At 39.4% G+C, this 24161-nt stretch overlaps 2 protein-coding genes and 1 long non-coding RNA gene across 3 annotated transcripts; 1 reads left to right on the top strand and 2 right to left on the bottom strand.

The window, feature by feature from the left end:
- Positions 1 to 8: 8 nt before the first annotated feature.
- On the bottom strand, positions 9 to 6833 carry nudt12 (nudix (nucleoside diphosphate linked moiety X)-type motif 12). The gene is made up of 8 exons (XM_032578406.1): positions 6404 to 6833; positions 5094 to 5299; positions 4078 to 4378; positions 2994 to 3273; positions 2744 to 2911; positions 1474 to 1587; positions 1159 to 1358; positions 9 to 374 (listed from the first exon to the last, which is right to left on the bottom strand). The coding sequence occupies exons 2-8, from the start codon at positions 5297 to 5299 to the stop codon at positions 264 to 266; spliced, it is 1380 nt and encodes a 459-aa protein (XP_032434297.1). The 5' UTR covers positions 6404 to 6833; the 3' UTR covers positions 9 to 263.
- Positions 6834 to 7261: 428 nt separating this feature from the next.
- LOC116730101 (solute carrier family 12 member 2) lies at positions 7262 to 21574 on the bottom strand. Its single transcript, XM_032579109.1, has 26 exons — positions 20914 to 21574; positions 19066 to 19188; positions 18908 to 18983; positions 18682 to 18777; positions 18218 to 18357; positions 18021 to 18131; positions 17180 to 17288; positions 16965 to 17092; positions 16668 to 16752; positions 15972 to 16120; positions 13638 to 13745; positions 12896 to 13019; positions 12709 to 12810; positions 12481 to 12636; positions 11598 to 11697; positions 11394 to 11505; positions 11175 to 11315; positions 10980 to 11086; positions 10132 to 10211; positions 9798 to 9938; positions 9605 to 9724; positions 9300 to 9411; positions 9122 to 9208; positions 8670 to 8805; positions 8519 to 8586; positions 7262 to 7736 (listed from the first exon to the last, which is right to left on the bottom strand). Exons 1-26 carry the CDS (start codon positions 21328 to 21330, stop codon positions 7601 to 7603), a joined length of 3264 nt encoding a protein of 1087 aa, XP_032435000.1. The 5' UTR covers positions 21331 to 21574; the 3' UTR covers positions 7262 to 7600.
- On the top strand, positions 18227 to 18837 carry LOC116730102 (uncharacterized). The gene is made up of 2 exons (XR_004341260.1): positions 18227 to 18343; positions 18655 to 18837. It is a non-coding gene; the product is annotated as an uncharacterized LOC116730102 (long non-coding RNA).
- Positions 21575 to 24161: the final 2587 nt, after the last annotated feature.

Raw genomic sequence — 24161 nt, 5'->3', positions numbered from 1 at the left:
TTTTTTTGCTGATGACGATGATCTGTTATTCTCCAATCTCCAAAAACCTACGCTAGCAGATTTCTTCCTCTGTGGTTTCTCTTTGTGTTGCAGCTTTGTGTAAATGTTTGTTTCTCTTCATGAACCAGGAAATAAAAAGTAAAACCTGAAGCGCCGTGTGGAGATGAGTCTATAGAGCCCAGCAGTTGTTGTGTTTCATTTAAAATCAGATGTTTGGTCCATTTGAACGTTTCAGCAGCAGATCGAATCCTGAACGTTTCGTATCAGAGGTTGGAGTTCATGCAGATCCAGTGTCTGACCAGCTGATGGGCGATTGTCTGCCTGGGCGGGATGACGAACACTGAGCGGTCTCCTCTGAATAAAGAATCGATCACCTAGAAACAGAAGATGAAAACTCAGTTTTGTGTTTGTGTTTGAGGGTGAATGAGAAACCCTGCTGAGAGCTGAGACCTTCTGCCTGCAGCGGCTGATTCTGCTGTCAGAGGAGGAAGATGAACTGAACTGAACCTGCTGAGCCTGAAGCTGATCCAAAAACACCAACAAGTTCATGGCTCAAAAACAAGCCATGAACTTGTTGGCAGGGTCCAGCCAGGTGTTTTACAGCTGAATGGTTGCCATGGAGATTACAGGAATGAAAGAGTCAAAGCAACACTCCATGTTTGTTTCTGATGAGGGAAACATTTTATAACAAGATGGAAAGATAGAACAAGTTGACTTTACATGATACTGGCCTTTTAAAATGGGTAAAACTGGTAATAAATAAATCCATCCCATAATAAACCAAAACAAACTCAATAATTTCCTCTTAATTGATTTGTTTTTCTTTCTTTCTACCAAAAACTGGATGACAAAAGTCTTCAGTCTGGTGTTTTGGTCTCAACTAAACCTTTAAAAGGACAATTTTGTTTTCATAATTCTTTTTATTTGTTGTTTTGTTTGGATATTTAAAATGTTTTCCAGTTACAGTGTTAAATGTTTATCAGAGTTTAAACTTTATCGATCTTTGAGAGGATGAACTCATTTCATTATATTATCTCAAAACAACAATATTATAATTAATGAATAACTTATGGGACAATTTATCATCCAGTAAAATTAGTTACTGCAACAGGCCTAAAATAACGTCTCTTAATGTCGTCAGGATTATTTATTGCTGACCTGTTGCCGTGGAAACCACCGCGCCTCCTCGATCTCCTTCTCGTCCACCTTGATGTCGGTGGACACGGCGACGGCGAGGCAGCCGATCATGAGGTTGGAGGGCATGGGCCACGGCTGGCAGGAGACGTACTGGACCGGGCCCACCGTCACGCCGCTCTCCTCCTCCGTCTCCCTCCTCACCGCCTCCTCCAGCGTCTCCCCTGCAGCCATGGAGACCCGCTCAGACCGCGGCCGGCGGCTTTTCAGGCCAGGATGTGTGTGTGTGTGTGTGTGTGTGTGTTTGTGGGCGTGTGTGTGTGTGTGCTGCCAGCTCACCAGGCTCCACAAATCCGGCGAGACAGGAAAACATCCCGACGGGGAAAACCTTCTTCCTGCCCAGCAGACACTGGTTTCCATCAGGGTGGATCACCAGCATGATGACCACTGGGTCTGAAATCAGGTTGACAAACATCCATGTTCATCTGTGATCAGAAATAAATTTACATAAAAGATTTTTTAAAAAGTTAAAGATAACTTATTTAAACTGTATTTTAAGTTTTGTTCAGTGTTTACCTGGAAATTTCACATGTTGTAATTAGATTAACATTTTAAACTTGGACAATTTTAAAGGTATTTTCTTTGAAGATCAGATAAATGGATCCAGTTCTGATCGGTGGTGTTCAAGCGCTCCCCCTAGTGGTGAACAAGTGAACCTCAGTTCAGCCAATCAAAGACTTCATTCTGGTATTATTTTGACTTTATTGTTGTACGACATTATTTTCATATTTTTATGACTGTCATATTATTACCACTTTATTTTTGTATTATTTTGACTTTACTGAAGTTTTATTACTTTATTCTCATTATGCAACTATTGTTGCTTGACTTTATTCTTATATTATTACGACTTTTTTCATGTATTATCTCACTTGCTGATGGAGCCCCACAGAGATGTGTTCAGGGTCCTGCTCTGTTTAGTTTGAACATTAACTCTTCATTATAACTATGATCGCTCACTGTTAAAGGGGCAGTATCATAGAAACCACATTTCTGATTTTCCATCACGTTATAATGTTATTCCCTCATCAAAAACTTGATTCTTTAATGAATGTCTGAGAAATACTTTAGTCTCCATGCCAACCATTCAGCTGTGCAAAACACCTGGGAGAACCTAGCTCCGCCTTCGAGGCACAGCTCCTCCTCCACTCAGCTCCTTCAGACTAGCCAGCAGCAATTAGCAAACACCTGCTGAGGTTATTAAGGAGCTGCTTCTCAGATCAACGCAGGAAAAAAACGTTAAAGGGTTAATAGAGAAGCCATGTTGGAACGACGTCCTGAAGGCGGAGCTTCAGAAAGAGCAGGAGTTTTTAAAGAGACAGAGGCCCAATTTCAAGGTGTTATGAAGTCAAATTTCTTTTAAATCATATTTGATACATTTAGCATTTTTTATAGTAACTGAAGGCGACAGCTGAAAAATTGGGAATTACATAAGAACTTCACCTTTTTGGTGCTTGTCGTTTAACTATCTTCTTGCTGTTTCTTTGCAGCTTTGTCTAAACTTTCCTGCTGATGTTGGTGTTTGAGGAGCAGAGCGGCAGATTCGTACCGACTCTTGGGTAGCATGTGTTGTGGACGCCCTGCAGGCTGCGGCACTCAGAGTTCAGACAGCTCCGCTTGTAGCCGCCCTCCTCCATCTTGGTGGCGCCGCCACACGTCGGGCAGAAGCTGTAGCGGCTGTGCCAGGCCAGCACCGACCGGGCCTGCGCCACGACGCCTGGAGCCGCACAGAGGGAAGCATCACTGCTCAGGAAGAACCGGCAGGAAAACCACAGAAGAAGAAGAAGAAAGTTCCTGACCTGCCTCTTCCTCGCTCAGCTTCAGCAGGTCTCTGTTGGGACTTCTTGGGAATGAACAGTTCTTTTCTCTGCAGCGCTCCAGGAGGGCAGCAGCGTCTTCGTCTGTGTTGATGGCGAACCAAACCGGAGGCTCAGAGAGACTCTCTGCTTTCTCAGAGGAGGAGGAAGAGGAAGGGCTCTTCGTCTTCTCTATTCCGAGGAAGATCGTCACGGTTGAAGGTTTCAGCAGGAGATCCTTCACTTCCTCAAACCTGAACAGGCACAGTTTCATGTCCCCCTGCTGCAGGAGGAGCCACAAACGGTCAAATAAATAACTGAGATGAATCTCAACATGTTGGATTCAAATTTCTGACCCAAACTCAACAGATTTTCCAACCAGCTGCTTTAAATGCTAATTCAGTTGCACTTCATACTTATCTGCACTAAATTACCTCTGTGTTCCCTGAACAAACACTAAAACACATCAGATGTGACTGAGGATGAGAAAACTAGCTTTAGCATGCTAAAGCTAGCTAGTGCTAGTATTTAGACTTATTTTAATTTAGTTTAAGAATCCATTTATTTGACGCAAAGGAAAGAAAATCAAGAGAAAATCTGTTACATTTGAACATTTTCAACAAGTTTGAAAGCTAAAACAATTAACTGTGTGCCAGTGGCGGTTATAGACCTTTTTTTAAAATGAAATCAAAACAAACAATGAAACAAAAAAAAATATTTATTATATTAAGCTAAAAGTGCAACATCTTACTTTTTAATTTATTAATATAAGACTGTGAAGGTAAAGTAAATTTCTTTATGCCATCGCAGGAATTGTTATGTTTCAGCATTTTGAGCAAAATGAAAATCAAAGGTTCACTATAAAAGTTTTCTTTAGCATGCTAATGTTAGCGTTAGCTTGCTCAATCTACCCATACTAATATATTTTAGTTGATTTCATCCGTCAAAAATAGAAATCTTTGTTTCTACTTGTATTACTTTGATGAACCTTTAATGCAGTGTATGTTAGATCCTTATGGTGACCTTCTGCAGCGTCGTATTTTGACCCGATCAACCCGTCGATGCGGCGTTAGCCTCAGGGTCGTACCGCTTCACTGCCGTCCTGCTGCGTTCTGACCATGGGGCTGAGGTTGGAGAACAGGAGGTAGACGGTCTCCGAGTCGCTCTGTTTGGCCTCTAACCAGACCTTATCGGTTCTCCTCCCGCTCTGCCGGTCCAGCGTCTCTCTGCTGAAGTAGTTTTCGTGCGGGTGGAGGTCGGCGCCGGGCAGGATTCGCCCGCAGCCGTCGGCCGCGCGGCCCAGCAGGCCGGCGATGTGTCTGTGACCCCAGAACGTGGCGATATCGTAGGCGGTCTGTGATGAACTGTTCACTGAGAACTTGTCACAACTGAAGGACAAAAAAACAAAAACAGATTAGATTCAGAAATCAAAATCAGTGAAAGTTTACAGCATTTTAAATGTTGATTAGAGTTAAACTTTTTGAGTTTGACCCAGTTCTGTATTTCTGTATCACCTGAATAGTGAATCATAATTAGAGACGCACTGATCAGATATTAATATCTGTATCTCTCCATTACTGAAAAAAATTCCAGATTGGTATCGGTGATCCATAAGGGCAGATCTATTCAATCTAGTTCTATACTTTGTGCTGTGAGTGACGTCATGCTTTATTATTTATTTTACATCATGTTTAGATTTCCTAACTAAACTTTCTGAACCGTTTGAAAGACGATTTGTTGCAGTTTATTTTTACGTTTAACCAAGTTGGTCAACATGTTGTTTCTGTCAGTTTGTTTCTTTATTATTTATTTTACGTTTGCTGTTAAAATCCTAATTGCTCTGACTGAACAAATTAACGTTGTTTTAATCGGTTTTGAAGCTATTGGTGTATTTCAGTGAGCTGCATGGGTGCATCAAGTACATTTATAATTCAGTACATTTATGTCTGTGTTTTTAAAAAAAAGAAACATTTAAAGTCATTCAGCTGTTGTCGGTATCGGTTGATGCTAACCCTCAGATATCGGTATCGGTATTGGAAGTGTAAAACGTGGATCGGTGCGTCTCTAATCATGATTGTTGCAGACGAAGGAGCAGCGTTTCACCCGAGCAGCAGCAGCTTCTCCGCCACATGGCGGTGGCCGTTACGAGCTGCTAGCATCAGCGCCGTCCAGCCGCTGTGTCCCGTCTGGTTGATGAGTGAAGGGGCGTTGGACAGAAGGGTGGACACCTGGGACAGGTCTCCTCTTGCTGCAGCGTCCAGAAACTTCTCCAACATTTCCTCTTTGGCGCTCAGCTGCAAACTCGTCATCTGGAAAAACCAAATAATCTTCCGTTAAACGTAAACCAGCTGCACTAATCTTACTAACAACTTTATTTATCAGTTATCTTCGGTAACTTATTGGGTTTCTGTGGAATTTGAAATGCAGATGCTTCTCAGTAAATTAGCAAATCATTTCTCCAAGCTAAATATTGAATGTCAAACTAAGTATTTAGTTTCAAGACTGAACATTTAACTCCCACTATTTAGTTTTTCAACTAAATATTTAGCTCCAATTAGATATTTAGTGAGTAAACTAAATATTTAAATCTAACTAAATATTTTGTTAGCAAGCTAAATGTTTCACTCCAAAGTAAATTTCCAGACAGAATATTTAGCTTTTTTAGCTATGAAGCTTAAGTTTTCAAACTGAATGTCTGAAAACTTATTGCAATAACATTTAGCTTATTTACTAAATATTTACCTCCCGCTAAATAAAATAAAACGTTCGTGTTACTCTATTGGTGAAGCGGGTCAGTCACTGCAGTCTTCATCGTAGACCTCAGTGTCTAAGGTGAAGGCCATAAAATCACATTTATTTATTAAAATTCCTACATTTTTGTTTGATCTTATAATTTAACCTTTATTTAGTTTTCATTTTGTAAGCCAGAATCATCAGAATTAAAGAAGTATATAACTCTGTTTGTTATTTATCTACTTTAGTTTCAGTCATACAGAACACAAAGGAAAATAAATGAGATAATTTGAGACAAACTTAAGTTCAGTCAAAAGCCGGAAGTCCTCTGGGCCTTTAAATATTTTCTCCCTCTCCTATTGGACCAGAGGGCCGTCAATCACATCGAAGCCCCGCCCACCGGAACCCACTGTGTTATAAATCAAACTGTTTTATAAAAAGCGAGCTGACTTCCAGCTTTAACACGCCAGGAATCACTTCCTGCTGACTCTTCATGCTTCGGTCCTGGAAGTTAAAAACCTCACAGATATTTTACCGATTCCTCTGGTTCATTAACCGCCTGGACACAGAAACTACAGGCGGTTTACGGTTCACGGTTCACCGGGACTTTAACTCCGGGAAATAACCGCCTGCAGTTTCACTTACAGGCAGAAGATGATCGTAACGCGGCTTCTGCTCACCTTGTTCGCCGCGTCCTGCTTCACCTTTCAGCTGTTGGATAAACGGCGACGAGCTGCGTTCATAGGACAACACAGGAACTGTGAGGCGTTCAGGTGCTGCCCGCACTGTAGTAATTCAGAGTTTTTCTTGTCTTGTAATTTTTAAAAAATTTTTCTTATCTTTTCTTCTCCCCTTAAAGCCATATCCCCCAGTATCCAGCTTCATAGTTTTGATGTGTTGTGAATTTGATTAGTTCTGTTATCTTTCTGAAAGTCTTCATTTTTACAGCTGTTAAAATATTTTTTCTGATTTTCCAGTAGGAAAATGTGACTTTCTTCCTTCAGATCTGGAACCAGTCTGATCAGAATCAGCTTCACTGGCAAAGATTGAGGAACAACTAAATAATTTCACTTTGGTTTCAGATATAAAGTATAAAAATATGTTGCCAAACCTTTCAGCCTGACCCCCAAAATTATTATAAAATACATATTATTTTCTTCTATTTATTTAAAAATATATGGAAGAAAATTATATAAATTTTTTATCAATTATTTTTACAAAAAGATTTAAATATATATTACTGTACATTATTTAATGGGTTTTTAAAACATTTTTATTTCATGATATATTTATTTAATTTAGTCCCTTTTGGTGCTACATACACACACCACAAAGGATACGGGATATTTTTCATTTAATTTAAATTTTTCATAGTTTCAGCTGGAGAAATGGGAGCATGTCCCTTTAAGAACCTGCAGGGCTGCATGCTGGGAAGCCATTAGCTTTATTGTATTATTATATTGCAGCAAGATGTGAACAATTGATGTTTTTCTGTCTGTATGAAACCTCAGAACCGGATATAAAAAAAACTACCAAACTTCTGTTTAGTTAATATTTTATTAAAATCACCTACAAAATTATTACAAAAGAAAAACGATGTTTGGCAACATGAAAACCCAGAGGAATAAAACTTAACTGAACACCTGGATTTGAACACATTAAATTAAATGTTGACCATAATTAATTAAAATGTCTTCAATCAGTTGGAACCAATAAACATATAAACAGCTTCATATTAGAGAAGTTAATGAGAACAAATGACGCGACGGGAGGAAACCTTCAACAACCTGGAGTCTGATCATGTTTCTGTTTCTGTGCAGATGTAAATGTGAAATAAATAAACGGTGACACACACCATGCCGGTGTTGGTGTGTGTGTTATGAGTAGAAGGTGAGGACACTCTGGTGGTTTCCTCGGACCAGCAGCAGTGGAGGAAGGTCTTTGGACAGCGTTTCCAACCAGCACATGTAGAGGGCGCTAGACACGGTGCCCTTCCTGGCCAACGGCATGCTTCTGCTCACACACACACACACACACACGCACACCCACACACACACACACACACACAAATAATCATTTATATTAGAGAAATTTAAGATTAAAATATCCCAAAAATATAACTTTGAAAACATGTAGCGCACTTAGCTTCCCCTAAATACATTTTTACAGATAAAATACTTTGCTGTTTTGCAAACTTTAGCTAATGAGCTAATAGACTAAATTAGTTTTTCCTGAGAAATTCCAAGGCGCTAATTTACTTGACTGCATTATAAGCTTTTGGTTGAAGGTTAAAGTGAATTTGAGCTAATCTTTCATTTAACGCTTCAGCATTTTTGCTAATTTTAAAAAACATTCACTTAGTTATACTTTTTAAAAGTTTCGTTAATAGTGCAGCAAATTTTACATTTAGCGCTTTAGTTTCTACTAAATTAGCTTTTGAAGAGAAACCGTAAAGCACTAATTTACTTGGCTGTTTTGTAAGCTTTAATAAAATTCCACTAATGTGCTAATAGCTGATCTAATTTATTTTTTAGCATTTTAGCATTTTTGAAAATGTAAAAATTAAATTGGTGCTCAAAGGTTGTAGCTCACGTTCAGATATAACACAGATTAAAGTTAGCACTTTAGCATTAGCGCCCGCTAAATATATTGTTGGTGTAGCACCTTAGCATTAGCAGAACTAATGTTTATGATTGGTGCGTTAGCTTTGCGCTGTGTTAGGTAATATCAGGTTTATTGTAACAAGTGGAATAAATGGGTTGGTTTCTCTCATAGGAAGCTGAAGGAGTCCTTACACCACGATTAGCTTGGCGCTGCTGGAGTGTTCCTTCAGCAGCTCGTTCAGTCGGATCTGACGGTTGGTCTGGAGGAGAAGTCATAAATTCATCTTTGTTTCAGTAATGAGTTCAGGTTTTATCAGGGTCGGTGTGAGTGAGAAGAGAGAACCTTGGCTTTGTAGAGCTCCAGCTCGTTGTCGGTGATCCTCCAGGGCTCCTGGGCCTTCAGCCTCTCTGCGGCCTCCTGCTCCATGTCGTCCTCCTTCAGCCGGTACGGCTCGATCAGCTCCTTAAAGCTCAGCTTACTGTCACAGCAAAAACACTGTTGGAAATATCTCTAAATTATGTCTTTACAACACAGTTAGCTGCAAAAATTGAGCTACATTTGGTGTCAAAAAGGAAAAGTTTTGCTGAGATTTATTAGTTTTTAATTGATATGGAACAGGCTGAGACTGCATAGTTTCCCTCACCAGGTGTTTTGATTTAGATTTAATATTTTCTATTACTGAGCTCTTGGTTTCATACCAGTTTACCAGTTGAGTTTCCATTGAATCAGAGACTGAACCCCAGCAGGTTTAGCTGTCTGTCAACTGGAGGAGAGGCAGAAGGCTTTAGTCTTACTTGTGTTTTTTGGGTTTCACGTTGATGTCTCCGAGAACGTTGATGTCAGAGAAGTCGATTCTGAACCTGCTGAGCAGCGTGGCCATCCTGCAGAGACGAAGCGGCAGATTGGAGCGATCGGGACAGAAATCCTGCTGTCTGGACTCGGATGGACAGAAAACAGCAGACGGAGACTCACGCTCGGCGGTCGTGGTCGATCCGGTTGATCTTTCCACCGATGAAGACCCGGATCCTGCAGTCAGCCCATTTGCTCCTGTTGGTCAGCAGGTAGGGGATCAGCAGAGTCAGACCTGCAGGAAAACACAAGAAAACAGGTTTGTTTTCACTTTAACAGGATTTCCTCTGTTCTTCTCTGATTCCTGGTATTAAAAGGATTAAAGAAACATCTGAACGGTTCAGTAACACGCAGTGAAATGCTAAACAGAACTGGTTCTGTCTGAATGTGGGTTCATAAGTTTGGTGGAATAAATTTTAAAATCTGACCTCCGTCGTCAAACAGCCACCAGACGTCGATGGTTCCCTTCCCCTGTTTCTTCTTGAACATCTGGCTGCTCTCCAGCAGGCGCTGGTCAGTCAGACTCAGAGGACTTTTGGTCTCTGTAGCTGCAGAGTAAAATATTTATCATCTAAATGTGATAATCGGTGATTAAAAGCAGCAGTTCAGGTTTTCCTCTACCTCTGATGATGAGCGGGCTGCTCTGGTTGCTGTGGGTTTTGGATGGACAGGAATCCGAGTCCGAGTCTTTAGCCGGACCGACGGAAATCAGAACATCTTTGCTTTCCTTTGGCGGTTTCTCACTGGGCGACAGCAGCTCATCTACAGATTAAAACACCTTTGTTTCTGACATTTCCTAAAACTTAGAACTGCATAAGAATGAAGTTCAGGAAGACGTTTCTGGTTCTTTTTATGTTTCATTTGCTTGGAAAAGCTAGAAAGAAGAACTGAGGATATGAATTTGGAGAAAACGACGTTGAAAACTGACATATTTACAGTAAAAACACGGAGGTACCTTGTCCTGGAATGTGAGAGATGTCCAAACCATCCATCAGCCTGAGGATCACCACGCCAAACTGCAGGTCAAACGCATCACTGCAACGTTTTACAACAAAACTTTGTGTTACAAAAGATTCATGGAATGGAGAGAAGACGATGAAATCAGCAGATCTGGAACAGAGACTAAAATATTGAGGGCACAGAGTTCAGAAACGTCACGCTAACGTATGACGCTTATAGATAGCTACCATTTTTCTTTGATGTACAAGATGCAGGTGACCAGGTTAGCCAGCTAGATGCTAGCCTGTCCAAGGCTGATGTTAGCATATGCAAGGCTAATGTTTACATATAAAGATAAGATACTTTATTAGTTTCCTGTAGGAGAAATTTGTCTAGGAAGCAGGCTATCCAAGGCTAACACTAGCTTATCATGCTAATGGACAGCATAAGAGGTAGATAATGCAGCAGATGACCAGCCTAGGAAAGCTAGTTAGCCTCTCCAAAGCTAATGCTAGCCAGTATTCTCCTTCTCATTTGGCGGTGCTGGTCGATCATTAATCAGATCAATATCTATCTTTGGTGTAGCTGTAGCTTCCTGCGACAAGGAAGTTCCCACCACTGGTGCCCAGTAGTCTTAATCTTGGCACTAAAATCGCTCCATACAAAGGGAGTAAGTTGACTCAGGTAAATGATTGGGATGTTTTCTTTGGAGGTTTTCAGGGAAATTGGTGAGACCCAGAACTTTCTGGAGGAACCGTGTTTCCTGTTTGGACCTCGATTAGGATCAGGGCAATGAATGAATGGACGGATATTTCTGACGTTCTTAAAACTACAACATATAAATTGTTAAATTTCAGCCCTCACTGTATTGTGTTGATGTAATTCTCCAGGTCTCTCATGTTTCCGTCGCTCCAGTTGGTTTTGAAACCCATGACCAGCGTGTTGGGCTTCAGACGACCCAAACCAACCGCCTGGAGCAAAGAAGTCACCATGGAGAATCTTTTAATTTAATTTAACGGGTTTTAATTCACATATCAGATCTGAGAGCAGTCTTTGTACCTGGAGGAGTAACTGCGCCCCGTGCCTCAGGTTGTCTGCAAAAACCGGAGAATAAAAAGCCTTGATCCGTTTTTTAATCAGCCAGCGTCGACACCGAACGTAGTCCTGGGAAAGATCCTTGAAGTTTGGCCGCCGGGAAACCTGGAGGAGGAAACGGAGACACGGTTGGAGAAACTGTTGCATGAAACATTCCCGCAGGACGCTGAGTGCAGTTCGCACCGTCCTGACGTGACCGCAGACCATGAGGCTGACTTCCTTGGTGAACGAATGAACCAACTGCAGCAGCGCCGGGCGGGAGTTTGGGTAACCGGCCAGAACCAAACACTGCGGCCTGAAAAAGGAAAGAAAGGAAAGGAAAGAAAACGCATCAAGGAAAAAACATCCACGCTTCTGGTGAGAATCTGTAAAGTTTCTGAGGAAGACCTGAAGTTTTTGACGTGGTCCTCGACACTGGACAGGTTGAGGCAGTGGGTCAGAGCCTGGTTATAGATCAGAGCCTGAGTGGACGAACCCCAGTTCACATCTACAGGGTAAAAACACATAAATCAGAAAACAAATGGAATACAAGGTAAAATATCAGTGATGAATTAAATTTTTAAAAAGTAGATGCAGAGCTAAAAGAACCGATTTTAGCCTGGATTTAGACTTTAACCAGCAGGAAAAATCAACTGCAGTAGCCACTGTTTAACCCTAAGAGGGCAGCACTGAGACACTTCTAGGCTTAATATTGCAGAATTAAACACATTTACACAAAAATGTCACAATTTGAACAAACACAGAACCCTTAAGAATCAATGTAGACAATTTATCTGCAGTTAAGGTTTAGTAGCGTCATGGTGACACTGCAGGAACAGAAAGCATTTAATAATTAAATTAACTTTTAATTAGTTATCTACATCTGCTATTATAAGATTGCATTTTAATGATTTGATTACATATTGTATTATATTTAATGTAGCTATTTCATGTTACATTCATTTAATAATTTAATAATGTATTTGTTCATTTAAATTTGTCCCTTTTGGCCCTCCATACACATGCAAACCTCTGGCTTCTGGGATGGATGGATAAATGTGAGTTAAACTAAACTAAAATATATGAAATTTGACATCTTTTAAAAACAAATCCATGCCGTGTTTCATTCAACCAACCTCTAAAATGCCTGATATGTTGAGATTTTATATTATTTTTGGGGTTATTAAGACATTTTTAGAAGATTTTAGAGGTTTTTGTGTATTTTTTCAGAGACGTTCCCACTGATGGTGAATATTTAAGTTCTTCTTCTGTGGTTTTGCCTCCTTCTCACCTGGTTTCTTGTATCCGACGTAGATGTAGAGGGCGAGGATGATGAGCAGCGTGACGAGGGCGGCCCACCAGTTGATGACAAACATCACAACGCAGCACAGGACGGCCCCAGCCAGAGAAACCCACATGTTGTAGTACTTAAAGCTAGGGCGCCACCCTGTGGAGAAACAGGGAATCAGAACACCAGAGCGATTTCTGCAGGAATAAAGTTTGATTTTATGGATTTAACCTGGAGAGTTGGCCAGGGAGGCATGGAAGACAGAGAAGTTGATGAGCGCATAAGAGGCCAGGAAGAAGTTGGAGATGATGGGAGCGATGATGTTCAGTTCGGCTGGTCGGACACAAACAGATTCGTTAGCTTTGTGTTTAGATATTTATTCTGTTTTTATCTGAGAGGATGAAGCTCAGCTGCCCACCGATGAGGATGAAGGCGAGGCCGATGCAGAAGGTCAGGACGTATCCGCGCAGAGGCTCGTTGTTTTTACCGTAACCCTTCGCAAAAATCCCCAGACCAGGATAGATGTTGTCCTTACAGAGAGCCTGGAGAGCCAACAGCTGCTGTTAGAAAATACATCTGGGCCTTCGAGTTTTATTCACATTATTCATTTATTTAAGAAAGAAACAAAATATGAAAAGAAAAAATGGAAATTAAGATGACAGAATGGCTCTTTTGCACCTGATTTGCTCCATTTTTATGCTTTAATTGTCATTAAATAATCAAATAAAAGACTAATTCTTAAAGGTCAAACTGCCCCACAAAGCTACAGGGAAATGGCAGCATTAACATTAATAATATGATAATATTAATAATATGAAATATTAATAATATAAAGCAGACAGAAATGGAAAATTTAAGAGAACGGAAATTAAGTGAAATACAAACAATATATACAAAATGTAAATGTGAAATATTTTCCGTTGAATAGTTTAAACAAAAAATAAAAGAAGGTAAAACGGGACAAAACAAAATTAGATGGAGCAAAATTACAATAAACATAAAACAACACAAAATGCAAATAAAATATTAAACACCATGAAAACCTGAATTAATTTCTAATAAAACAATAAAACCAGATAAAATATACATATTAAAAAAAGGTAAAAGAAAAAATACAAAAAACTTAAATTGTGGATCAAATAAAAAAATTTTCATCTGACCTGGAAGACTTTGGGTGCGCTGACCAGTGAAGCTAAAGCTGAAGACAAAGTAGCTGAAAAAATCCCTGCAGTGATCAACGGCCCGAAGTACGACACCAGACTCATCACCTGAACACACACACACACACCCACACACACACACACCTTTTACTTTAAATACACTCTGGACATCTGATCGACTGGCTGTTCCATCCTCACACATGAAAACATTTATCCAGAATTTCTCTTTTTCATTGATCCGATTTGATTGAGATGCTTCATGAACAGAAAAATTCAGTAACAGAGGCTGATAGATTCCTGATAGCTGGAATCAGAGCCGGCCCAAGATATATGCAAGTTAAGCGTCTGGACCACCAGGGGGCTCCAAAGAGCACCAGCTAGCATAATAAAATATATATATTGAAAATAACATTGGATAGTACAAACTAAATGCTATTAAAACAAAAATGTCTAAAATGTTTTTATAGTTAGTACACATATGATAAATTAATCCCGTATAACATGTCAAACTTGTTAACTGACTGTAAATTTAATGTTTATCAGCTGATGTTACTTATAAATAACTAAAATAAAATCACACACTTAATATTCTGCATCTCAACATCTTTTTTTTTCATTTGCTGCTCTCATAAAGTTAAATTTATATAATAGTCATGTTAAAAGCTATGATAACACTGGCATGATGTAAGCTAATTACAAAGGATGCTAATTGTGTTAGGGATGTTAAACATACAGAGTAGTATAGAAATGATGAAGCATGTTGGTAAAGGCGAATGGGGGCCCGGAATGACAATCTACTTTGGGCCCCAAAAAGGCTTTGGCCGGCCCTGGCTGGGCTGTAACAGATACTCAGAGTGTGTTTTAGTCCAGAGCCGTCCTGTGGTCACATTAGCAGCAGCGTGGTGTGTGTTGGAGCGCGCTCAGTGAGATCAGTGTCAGCGGGTTGGAAGTGAGCGCAGGCGGCGGCCATAATGCGCTCATTCAGGTCCAACCAGCACCAATCTTGTGACCCAGAACAACGGACGCCATTATCTCTGTACGGCTCTCTGCATGATGCTGAGAACCGTTCTGTTTCTAACAGACACACACACACACACACACACACACACACACACACAGTCTGAGGGCATCTATACTCCCTCAGCATCACTCCAACACCTTCTAACCAGATTAAGTTGTGACAGAGTTTTCTGCAGCAGCAGAAATGATGATGGCGGCCTGGTGTTGGTGCGGCGGCGGCGGCGGCGTGTGGACGGCTGTGACGTGTTTTGGACTCTGGGAAGTGGGACAGCGTTGTGTCCTGACACGGCATCGCCAGTGGCCAGAGAGCGATGGGCCTCCAGGGAAAACAATGACGGTGGGTGTGTTGATGCACGTCGCTCTCTGTCCGCTCCCTGGCCTTTACGTAACACACATTCCCAAGCTTCTCTGCATCTTTCCTCAAATATCAAATATCTTAGCCTCTCTTCAAAACAGGAAAGACACAAGAACATGTTAGGTGATGGTCCTCATAAAACATGAAATTACCACAAGATTAGTGACCTATATCTGCTCAGATCATCAACTTCTCAGTAACTAAGCTAAATATTTAGGTACCAGCACTTTGTAAGCTTGCAAATTTTTTATTTGAATTAACATGATGAAAATTTGGCTTTGAAAATTAATAAATTTTTATTGTCATTATAGGCTAAATAACCCAAAAATATTGCTGTTAATTTTTGAGTGTGTAACAGCTTGAAACACACAGAAAACAAGATATTAAAACGAGGAAAAAATTCAACAGCAACAATTTCATTAATTGTGACTTTTCATTCTTATTTATTGTATTACAGATTGAAAGACTTTATAACAATAGTTTCTGTCTGAATCTCTGACAAGATAGATGTGGTGCCCAGATTTCATTACAGAATTTATAATAAGATTGTATGTTGGTTGTGTCCATGTCTTTAATTTTGATTAATCAGTCACGTAGTTTATTTAAAAAAAAAAAAAAAAGTTAACGCAATTAATCGCTTTTTATCCCCAGGCGGAACCTTCGCATTCATGCGTTTCTGGTGCGACCTTAAATCTGACGCACAAGCTACATCCACAAACAACGAAGGAAGACGAAGCTGCTTCCTCTGCCGGTTAATTTCTGCTTCTAAACCTGATCTGATCTGACGGGACGCTGAACTGGCTGTTGTTGCGTTAAAGTTGTGCTAAACGGAATTAGCCTACTAGCAAAGATATTCAAGCCTAAAGTAGCATCAATGCTAAAGTCCACACTGCGATGAGGCAATTACACCAATTAACTTGATTAAAATGGAGGGATGGTCTGGCCCGAGGTGTTTCTACCTGGAAGTCGTTCATCAGGCCGTACTGGCAGCCTCCCTCCTTACAGATGGAGAAATCGTAGCCCAGCGTACAGGCGGCGTCTGTGCAGTTCACCGTGTCGCTCACCGTGTCGTTGTGGTCACCAGTCGCATCTCTCACAATACAGGAACCTGAGAAACAACAGGAACCTCACCGAAGGAGCAAAAACAACAGCAACCAGGCCTTTAAGGTACATTTAATCTGAATTTAACTTTGATTTTTAAATCAAAAGAGTCTTAAAAAATGTAATACAAAATATACAAATGAATTGTCCCAGAAGTTGTTGCAATAAATGATAATATTGTTGTTTTGAGACCATTTTCATGTAATATATTGATGGTGGCAATAATAATGCAAGAATACCCTCTAAAACTGTGATAAGGACATCCCACAATGCAACTGGAAGACATTTTAAAATCCAAAATAAAATAATCAGATACAATAAATAAAATGGAAATAATAACTTCACACAATCTAAACCATAAATAATATGGATTACATGTTTTATAAGAAAAATTACATTTCACAAGATATTAATCAAATTGGAGCTCATTTTAATTTAGCATTCAATTAATTGACTAATTGCTTATTGCGACGTGTTTAAATATAATAATTTTACGTCTGGCTAAACATTAGCTCGGTTATAGCTAAAATAAAATAATGTATATTTAAATGAACCTGCAGAAAAGGCAACAGCCACGTAGGTGAAGCCTGTGATGAGGATGGCCAGCAGGGTTCCTTTAGGGATCGCAGACTGAGGGTCCTAACGGCGAAGAAATGAAAATATTCACTTTTAATTAGATTATTTTATGAAAACAAAACCAGAAAAAATTAAAACAAGTAGATTCATCTATTTTAAGGTCCCTACACAAAGCCCTGAGGAACACCAGATATTTTAAAATGGGTATCTGGCAGAGAGACCTAAAATTTCTATTTAAATTGATTATATATTTATTTTATGCGATAAAAACGCACAGCGAGGTCACCAGAGATGTTGGCTCCTGCTAGGATCCCAGTGGCAGCAGGGAAGAAAATCGCAAACACAGAGAAAAACGTTTCTTCTTCTCTAAAATCTGGACCGAAGTTCTCAAAAAGGATGGCAGCTGAGAAACAGGACAGTTAAAAAAGAGTCAAATAAAATCTGGAGTAACAATTTAAGAGGATGGTTAGCATGTAGGATGTAAACTTACTGTGGTAACCAAAGAATCCTTTGGGCTCTTTGTTGTCCACCGGGATGAAAGAGCCGAGGAAGTAGTTAGCGATAGCCGCTAGCAGGATCACCAAGAGGACGATCTGAGCCTGATGGATCCAGAGAACAAAAGGACTAAAGGTTCATTTTAAAGTTTTCCAGATTCAATTACTTAACATCATGAACAGAAAGCACTGCAAACTCACAATCTTACAAAGCATTTTTATCCTGTTTCTAGTGCAAATATCTTCCTACACTTAAAACAAGACAAAAATAAATTTTCAGCAACATATATGAGACTTTTTTAAACTCAAAATTCATTAATTTTGATTAAAAAGTTCTAGTCCCACTGGCAGATTATTTAATTCATAACCAAACACTTTTACCCTGTTAGAAATGAAGTTATGTGCTAGTGGAACTAGAACTTTTTCATCAAAATGAAGGAATTAATGACTCAAAATAAACTCATATGTTGCTGAAAAATTACTTGTAAGTTTGTTTTGTCTCATTTGAAGTGTAATAAGATATTTGCACTAGAAACTGGACCTAAGACTTAATGAGTTAGTGATGCGTTTACCCAAAAAAAAGAAAATATAAAACTTAATTTAACTCAAACAAAATGTTAACATAGATTCTTAAAGGAAAAAACGTTATAAAATCCTTATACTGTAGGAGAACGACTGTCAGTATTCAAGATGCTCCATGAACTGACTACTGAACACATTACTGTCAAAAGAAAAAATAAAATGTTCCTTTGGTGAATCTGTAAGAACTAACAACTTTGGTTCATCATTTTTAATAAACCAAATGTATAATTTCCTGTTTTTTCAGCGTTTTCTTACCTTGGCTTCCCACTCCATCCCAGCTACGGAGATTCCCAGCAGCAGGATGACGGTCAGCGTCCCGACGATGCGAATGTCGTTCAGCTCATCGGTCATCAGAGCGTCGACATCCTGCAGCAAAGCAGCAGGAAAATGTTTCATTTTAGGCCTAATCTTCATCATCAGACAGGTTTTAAAATGTTTTATAAAGTTCTTACACTGAGCATCTCAACCACCGTCTCAGCAAAACCCACGACGTACATGGCCACCGCCACAGCGTTGGCGAAGGCGAAGATGAGACCGATGGAGCCTCCGAACTCTGGACCCAGACTTCTGGAGATCAGGTAGTACGCTCCACCTCAAGTAATCATTAATACGTACAGATGACAAATACTGTTGCATAACAGCTCTTAAATTAAATCTTATTGTATTTATTAATGATTATAGTAACAATTTTCACAATATTTTATCTGATAATATTGAATCTTCTGCTAAAATTATGATTTTATTCTGTTATTCTGTCTGGCTCTGATACTCAGTCATGCAGATCTTATTTATTTTAGTCCTAAAATCAGAGAAAAATCCACGTATTTAATCTTAGATGTGGTTAAAACTGAATCTTTCCCTCTATCTGCTCTGCTGAATCCGTCTGAAGTTTTCCTCCTGCTGGTCGGTTCCTCACCTCCGCGTACGAAGCCGTTGGTTGCTATGGCGGAGGTCGACAGGCCGGTGATGGTGGTGACCAGAGTGGCCATGAGGATGATGGCGATGGTGAGTCCTGTTTCACAAAAACACCTAAACCGTTAAAACCCTGAACAAGAAAAGCTCCTTCACTTCACGCCCAACATCTGAGAACAAAAACCAAACTTTAACTCCAACGTTCGTCTGGATGGGAGATTTTCACCCACCGATTCCAGCCTGACCAACGATCCAGGACATCCTGATGAAGAGCATCACTCCCCAGATGTTCAGCATGCAGCGCACCTGGAACACGTTTCTACAGGTTAACAACACCTGACTGCCGTAAACACTCAGTGTATCAGAGACTCCATTTGTCGTCACCAACCAGGACGCCCTTCACCCAGCCGAACTTCACCGCTCCTCCCTTCGCCTCCTTCGCCATCAACGCCGCCGCCTCCTCGGCTGCTGACGGCTCCTCGCCGTTGACCAGGCCGTCCTCGAACGACTCCTGAAGGGAGAAGGAATTTCAAAAAGAAGAAATGTCAGGAAAAATATCCAGGTAAATCAAGAAAGTGGGTCAGAGTTTCAACATTTGTTTTCTAAATTCTTCAGCGGTTCTTTGGTAGGATGACGTATCAGGGCCATTGTTGATAGAAAAAAGAGTAAATTTCAACCAAAAAACTCAGAAATTTTGAGATTAGTCTCAAAAATTTACTAGAAAAACTTCGAAATTTATGAGCCTGAAAAATTTTAAGTTTTCTAGAAAAAACTCATAAATTGTTCTAATAATCTTAGAATTTTTCTAGAAAAAAATAAGGAAATTTCTGAGTTTGAAAAGTTGAAATTGTGAGATTAACCTCAGAAATGTTCTAGACAAAACGGGAAGTTGGGAAAAAAAACTTTAGACATTTTGAAAGGTCAAACATGTTGAACTTTTGTAAATTTTCTGAGTTTCAATTTGTTAGAAAATGGGAGTTTTGAGAATAATCTCAGAAATCTTCTAGAAAAAAAGTGGAAATTTCTGAGCTTGAAAATAAGAAAATTTGCTAGAAACAAGTCAGAAATTGTGAGATTAATCAGAAAATTTCTAAAAAAAAAAAAAAAAAGGAAATTTCTGAGGAACCATTTATTGATGTCTGAGATGTTTTGAAAAGTGAAAAGATTATTAAAGTTTATAGAACAGAATCTAGACCAGAGTTTCCTGGTTGTTTGGCTCTGTTGGCCCTGTGGGGCCTCAACGTTTACAGCATGGACGGTTCTAGATGGGGGCCGTCAGGGGCCAGTGTCCCTGTAGAACGAATAAAGGCGTCGAGTTTGTTCTAATAAAGATTGGAGTCTAAATTGACAGAGCAAGTCAACTAAAACTACAGCTGAAAAACCACAAAGAAAAGAGTTTTAGTTGCTTTTGACAGTCAGTCATGTTTTTATGCTTTAATGCTTTTAAAACTAAACAGATTTACTGTAAATGCTGATTTTTGTCTATCTAAACATATCTATCCCAGTAGAAATGAGCCTTTTTGTTAAAGACTTGACTAGAACAAACCCTGCACCTTTATTTCCCCCCAGCATCAACAGTATATTGAAATGTTAGCATGGTGATGAGCCTGATGGCTGTTCGGCTAAATGAGGCTCCATGAATGTCAGGCCTTCAAATCTCCAAAACTCACTGATAGAAAACTGCAGCAAAGAGAGAAAAGAAGAAAAGAGTTCCTCTCTGTCAAACAGAAACATGAAGTTTGCTGACGGGATGTTTTTTAGCCACTGAGTCTGAAACAAAGGACGGATGGTGGAGGACCCGTGATGCTGTGGGCCAGTTGTTCTTCCAAAGACCCTCGTTAGTCGGTGGAATGATCAAATAATTAAAAAAACATCTGTTAGCTTCTGCCAGAGATCTTTAAAAAGAATCATCATCGGTTCATTCAGCTGTAAAATCAGCAGGGAAATGCCAGTCAGTTTTTATTCTCTGTTATTTTTTTCATCAATAATTTATCAGATCAAAACTAATATTTTACAGTTTTACAGGTTTTACAGTTCATCAGACTTTCTGTGCAAATAAAGCCAAATGTACGGAAAAGGATGAGGGACACTGAACAAAAATTTACTTTTTTCCTCAGAATTCTGAGAAAAAAGTCAAAAAAATTAAAACATTGAAAATCAGCATTTTGTCTGATCTTCCGTACCAACCTGCTCCTCCTAACTAAAATGACTTTGAACGTAAATTGATTATTGTTACTTTATCGAGTTCGTCGTGCAGCTCCGACAGCGACGGTCTGGTGAGTTTCTCCCCGAACGGCGCCGCGGTCTGCCGGTAGAACTCGATGTTCGGTACCGCGTCGATGGTGTTGTGTCCGAAGGTCCGCATGTAGTAGGTGTTGGAGTGGGAGTCGGAGATGTGGGTCTGCCCGGTGCCCGTGGAGTGGAGGCTCACGGAGTCGCTCTTTGCCGTGTCCGGCTCGTGGAAGACATCCGGCGGGGGCCCGATGTCCCCGGCGGGGCCCAGGCCCGGGTCCATGAAGCCCACCACCTTGAAGCGACCCTTGGACTCCTCTGGAGCCGGGGCCGCGGCGGAGGAACCCTCCGTCACCACATCCACCTGGAAGCGGCTCTGCGCGGAGCCGCCGGCCCTCAGCGACGGTTTCCTTTCCGACATGATTCAAACGATAACAGAGGAAAAGTTTTACTGCTCCGAACTGGACCCGTCACTTCACAGACATATCGAACTTCAAGCTGAGTGGAAACACAAATCCGATATGAAACGAATCTAGAAACAATATTTTCTCTCCTGCTGAGCTCCGGATGGATGTGCCAGGACGCACAGCGGAGATGCGCAGTCCGTGCGTAAAGGACACCGAACTCTGCCGCAACTCTGCGTTTTTCTCCCTCACATGATGAATCAAGCGCTTTATTGAGATGAGCGTCTCCTCCTCCCTCTGCGCTGCAGGAGACCTGAAGAGGAGGGGATGGAGGCCGTTACGCACCAGAACAATCAAAACAAAACAAAACAAACTTGCATAACTGCAGAAAAAAACAACAGTTTAACTTTTATTAAAACATATTTATACTTTTAGTCTTTGAAACCGGTAGAAAATGAGAATATTTCACATATTCTTTAGGTTTGGTGCGCAGCTCTGTTTTTAACAAAGCCATTTGTTATCGGTGACACACTGAGTCATTCACACAGATCCGCGGCGGGATTAGCATACAGAGAACAACAGCCGCTTTCTGCGCCAAACACTGAACAACAAACCCAGCAGGCACAAACCTGCGCACAGCTTCTGATTCTACAGCTAAATCACTTCATTTACAGCCATTTTATCACTGAGCGGAACGAATGTAACACATTTTATTATGAATATTATCCTGAAACAGTTTCTGCTGCAGAGTTTTAATTCTCTTCAGTTTGTGATTTTGAAGGTGTTTCTGTTTGGGTTTAGAGGGAAGCACCTGTGGATTAAATCCAGCGACAAGAGTCACGTGTCAAACGGCGACATCTGGTGGTTTAACGTGAAACTGCAGGAAAGATTCAGCTGTTAAGAGTCTGAAATTATCTGCTGAAATTTCTGTTAAAACCAGAATAACAAATAGGATGAAGAACATTTTTATATTCAATTTTGTTCTATCATCTCCCTCTTGAAGACATGTTTTAGTTTTTAAGGAATTATGGATATTTACAGTTTTCCAGAATGATTTAAATACTTCAGATTGCAGGCAGGACAAACAGTTTTGATATTCCTGCAGAAAAATGTCTGGAAGATCAAAATCCTTCAGAAAATATGGAAACCTATTTTCATTTTATTACCAAACTTTAACATCCTCACTGATATAAAACCTTAAAATCTGCAAATTCTTTAACTTTTTTCTTCATCAGCTCCAGTTTTTATTTTACATTTGAATCTGAAAGGTAGTTGTACATTTCATTTTGAGAAATTCTTAATTATATGTAGAAAGTTTTCTTCAAATTTTTATGCAGCAGATTTGTTGGTAATTGACCAGATTGTCGAATTAAAATAAGGAGAATAAATGAAGCCAGGTTTTTATTTTTTGTTTTAGTAAAGTATTTATGGATCACCTCAGGTTAAATATTCTCCAGCTGAGCAGAAACGGATCATCAGCTGGTCTCTGTGGTCAGCAGGAATTAGGATTGACCCTGGAAAGAATCACAATGTCCAGGAAAATCCTCCTCAAACAGCCGAGGATTAACGGCCGAAACCGATAACTGGACCTGCTAATCATTTAGCCGAGTTCGTCAGACTTTGGCCTTGAGCAGATTCTAATAACCCACTTTTTATTCTTTTTGTTTGCAATCAGATTAAATTAAATTATTAATCTAATAAATTTCTTCAAGAAACATCAGCAGCTTCTTTCCTTTCATGAACATTTTGTCACCAGTTTTTAACACTCATCAGTTCAAGAAGCAGCAAATGATGAAACAGCATTAACTTAAAAATGGACAAATTACAACTAAAAAAAATCCAATTCATGAATAAAGATAAGTGGTACGTATATTTAACTGCTTTGAAAAAATTTCACACTGCTGGATGTTTTATCTTTTATTTTTGTAAAACATTTAGCTCTACTAAATACTGAAGTCACGTTTAATATTTTAATCCTCATTTTGTAGAAACTAGTTTGAATTTTGACATGAAAAGGTTTTTTGTTTTAGGAAAATTTCTGTTGACAAAAAGCCAAATTTTGTTGATTATGATTGATTTGTAAAAACAATAAAAACAGCAAAACGTCCAACAGGGTGAAAAACTTTTAATTGAAGCTTCAGTAAAAAAATCAAACAGTTTGAAAACTGTGAAATAAAAACGTTTCAAAATGAGAGAAAAATGACAAAATTACACCAAAAATAAACTTTTATTTAGAAAATAGATAATCACTTCCCAAAATGAATTCATTTCCCCAAAATAGTATTTATTTCTCAATAGATTTAATAAATCACAACAGTTTAATGCATGAAAAAATTAACCCAGTTTTTGTCTGCACACATATTCACATTCAGTCTTAAATGTTAAATAATTTGAAATGCATATTCATGCATCCTTCAAGTTTCCAAATAATCTGAAATAAACTGAGGTTAAAACATGTTTGAGTAAAACACTGAATTAAAAAAACACAAAACTAAACAAACTAAACATGAACAACATGAATCTGAAGTGATTCACATTCAGCTACTTGAAATGTCCAAAAACTTGAATAAAATCAGGAGAAGAGCAGCTCAACACGGGTAAATTAGATACAACGATTTCCAGATGAAGTTTTAAAAGTTTTCTGGGTTTAATGCTTTATAAAAAAAAAGACGTAAAAACTTTGTTTATTAGTTATTTAGCAACTAAGTCCAAATGGCTGCTAACTGTTGAGTTTTGTGCATAGGTTTGTTTCCACTTACAGTCACTTATTTTCTTTACAACGTCGGTTTATTTTGCCATTTCCTTTTAGAAAAAGAATACATGTGTTTGCCTCTGTAGTTTATTCATT

The sequence above is a fragment of the Xiphophorus hellerii genome, chromosome 12 (genome assembly GCF_003331165.1).
Source record: "Xiphophorus hellerii strain 12219 chromosome 12, Xiphophorus_hellerii-4.1, whole genome shotgun sequence".
NCBI classification, from domain to species: Eukaryota; Metazoa; Chordata; class Actinopteri; order Cyprinodontiformes; family Poeciliidae; genus Xiphophorus; species Xiphophorus hellerii.
This window is presented reverse-complemented; position numbering and strand designations above follow the sequence as displayed.

Bases quoted from the DNA above. Each gene is read 5' to 3' on its own strand.
- LOC116730101 (XM_032579109.1), bottom strand. From the start codon at position 21,330: ATGTCGGAAAGGAAACCGTCGCTGAGGGCCGGCGGCTCCGCGCAGAGC. The intron at 19,189-20,913 runs GTAACAATAATC...TTCTCCCTTCAG, and splicing joins TGCACGACGAACTCGATAAA to GAGTCGTTCGAGGACGGCCT. The intron at 8,587-8,669 runs GTTCTCTCTTCT...CTTCTCCTCCAG, and splicing joins TGGAGCTCTACAAAGCCAAG to ACCAACCGTCAGATCCGACT.
- nudt12 (XM_032578406.1), bottom strand. From the start codon at position 5,299: ATGACGAGTTTGCAGCTGAGCGCCAAAGAGGAAATGTTGGAGAAGTTT. The intron at 4,379-5,093 runs GTGAAACGCTGC...TTTGTCCTTCAG, and splicing joins GAGAAGCTGCTGCTGCTCGG to TTGTGACAAGTTCTCAGTGA. The intron at 1,359-1,473 runs GTGAGCTGGCAG...CCATGGCTGCAG, and splicing joins CGCCGGATTTGTGGAGCCTG to GGGAGACGCTGGAGGAGGCG.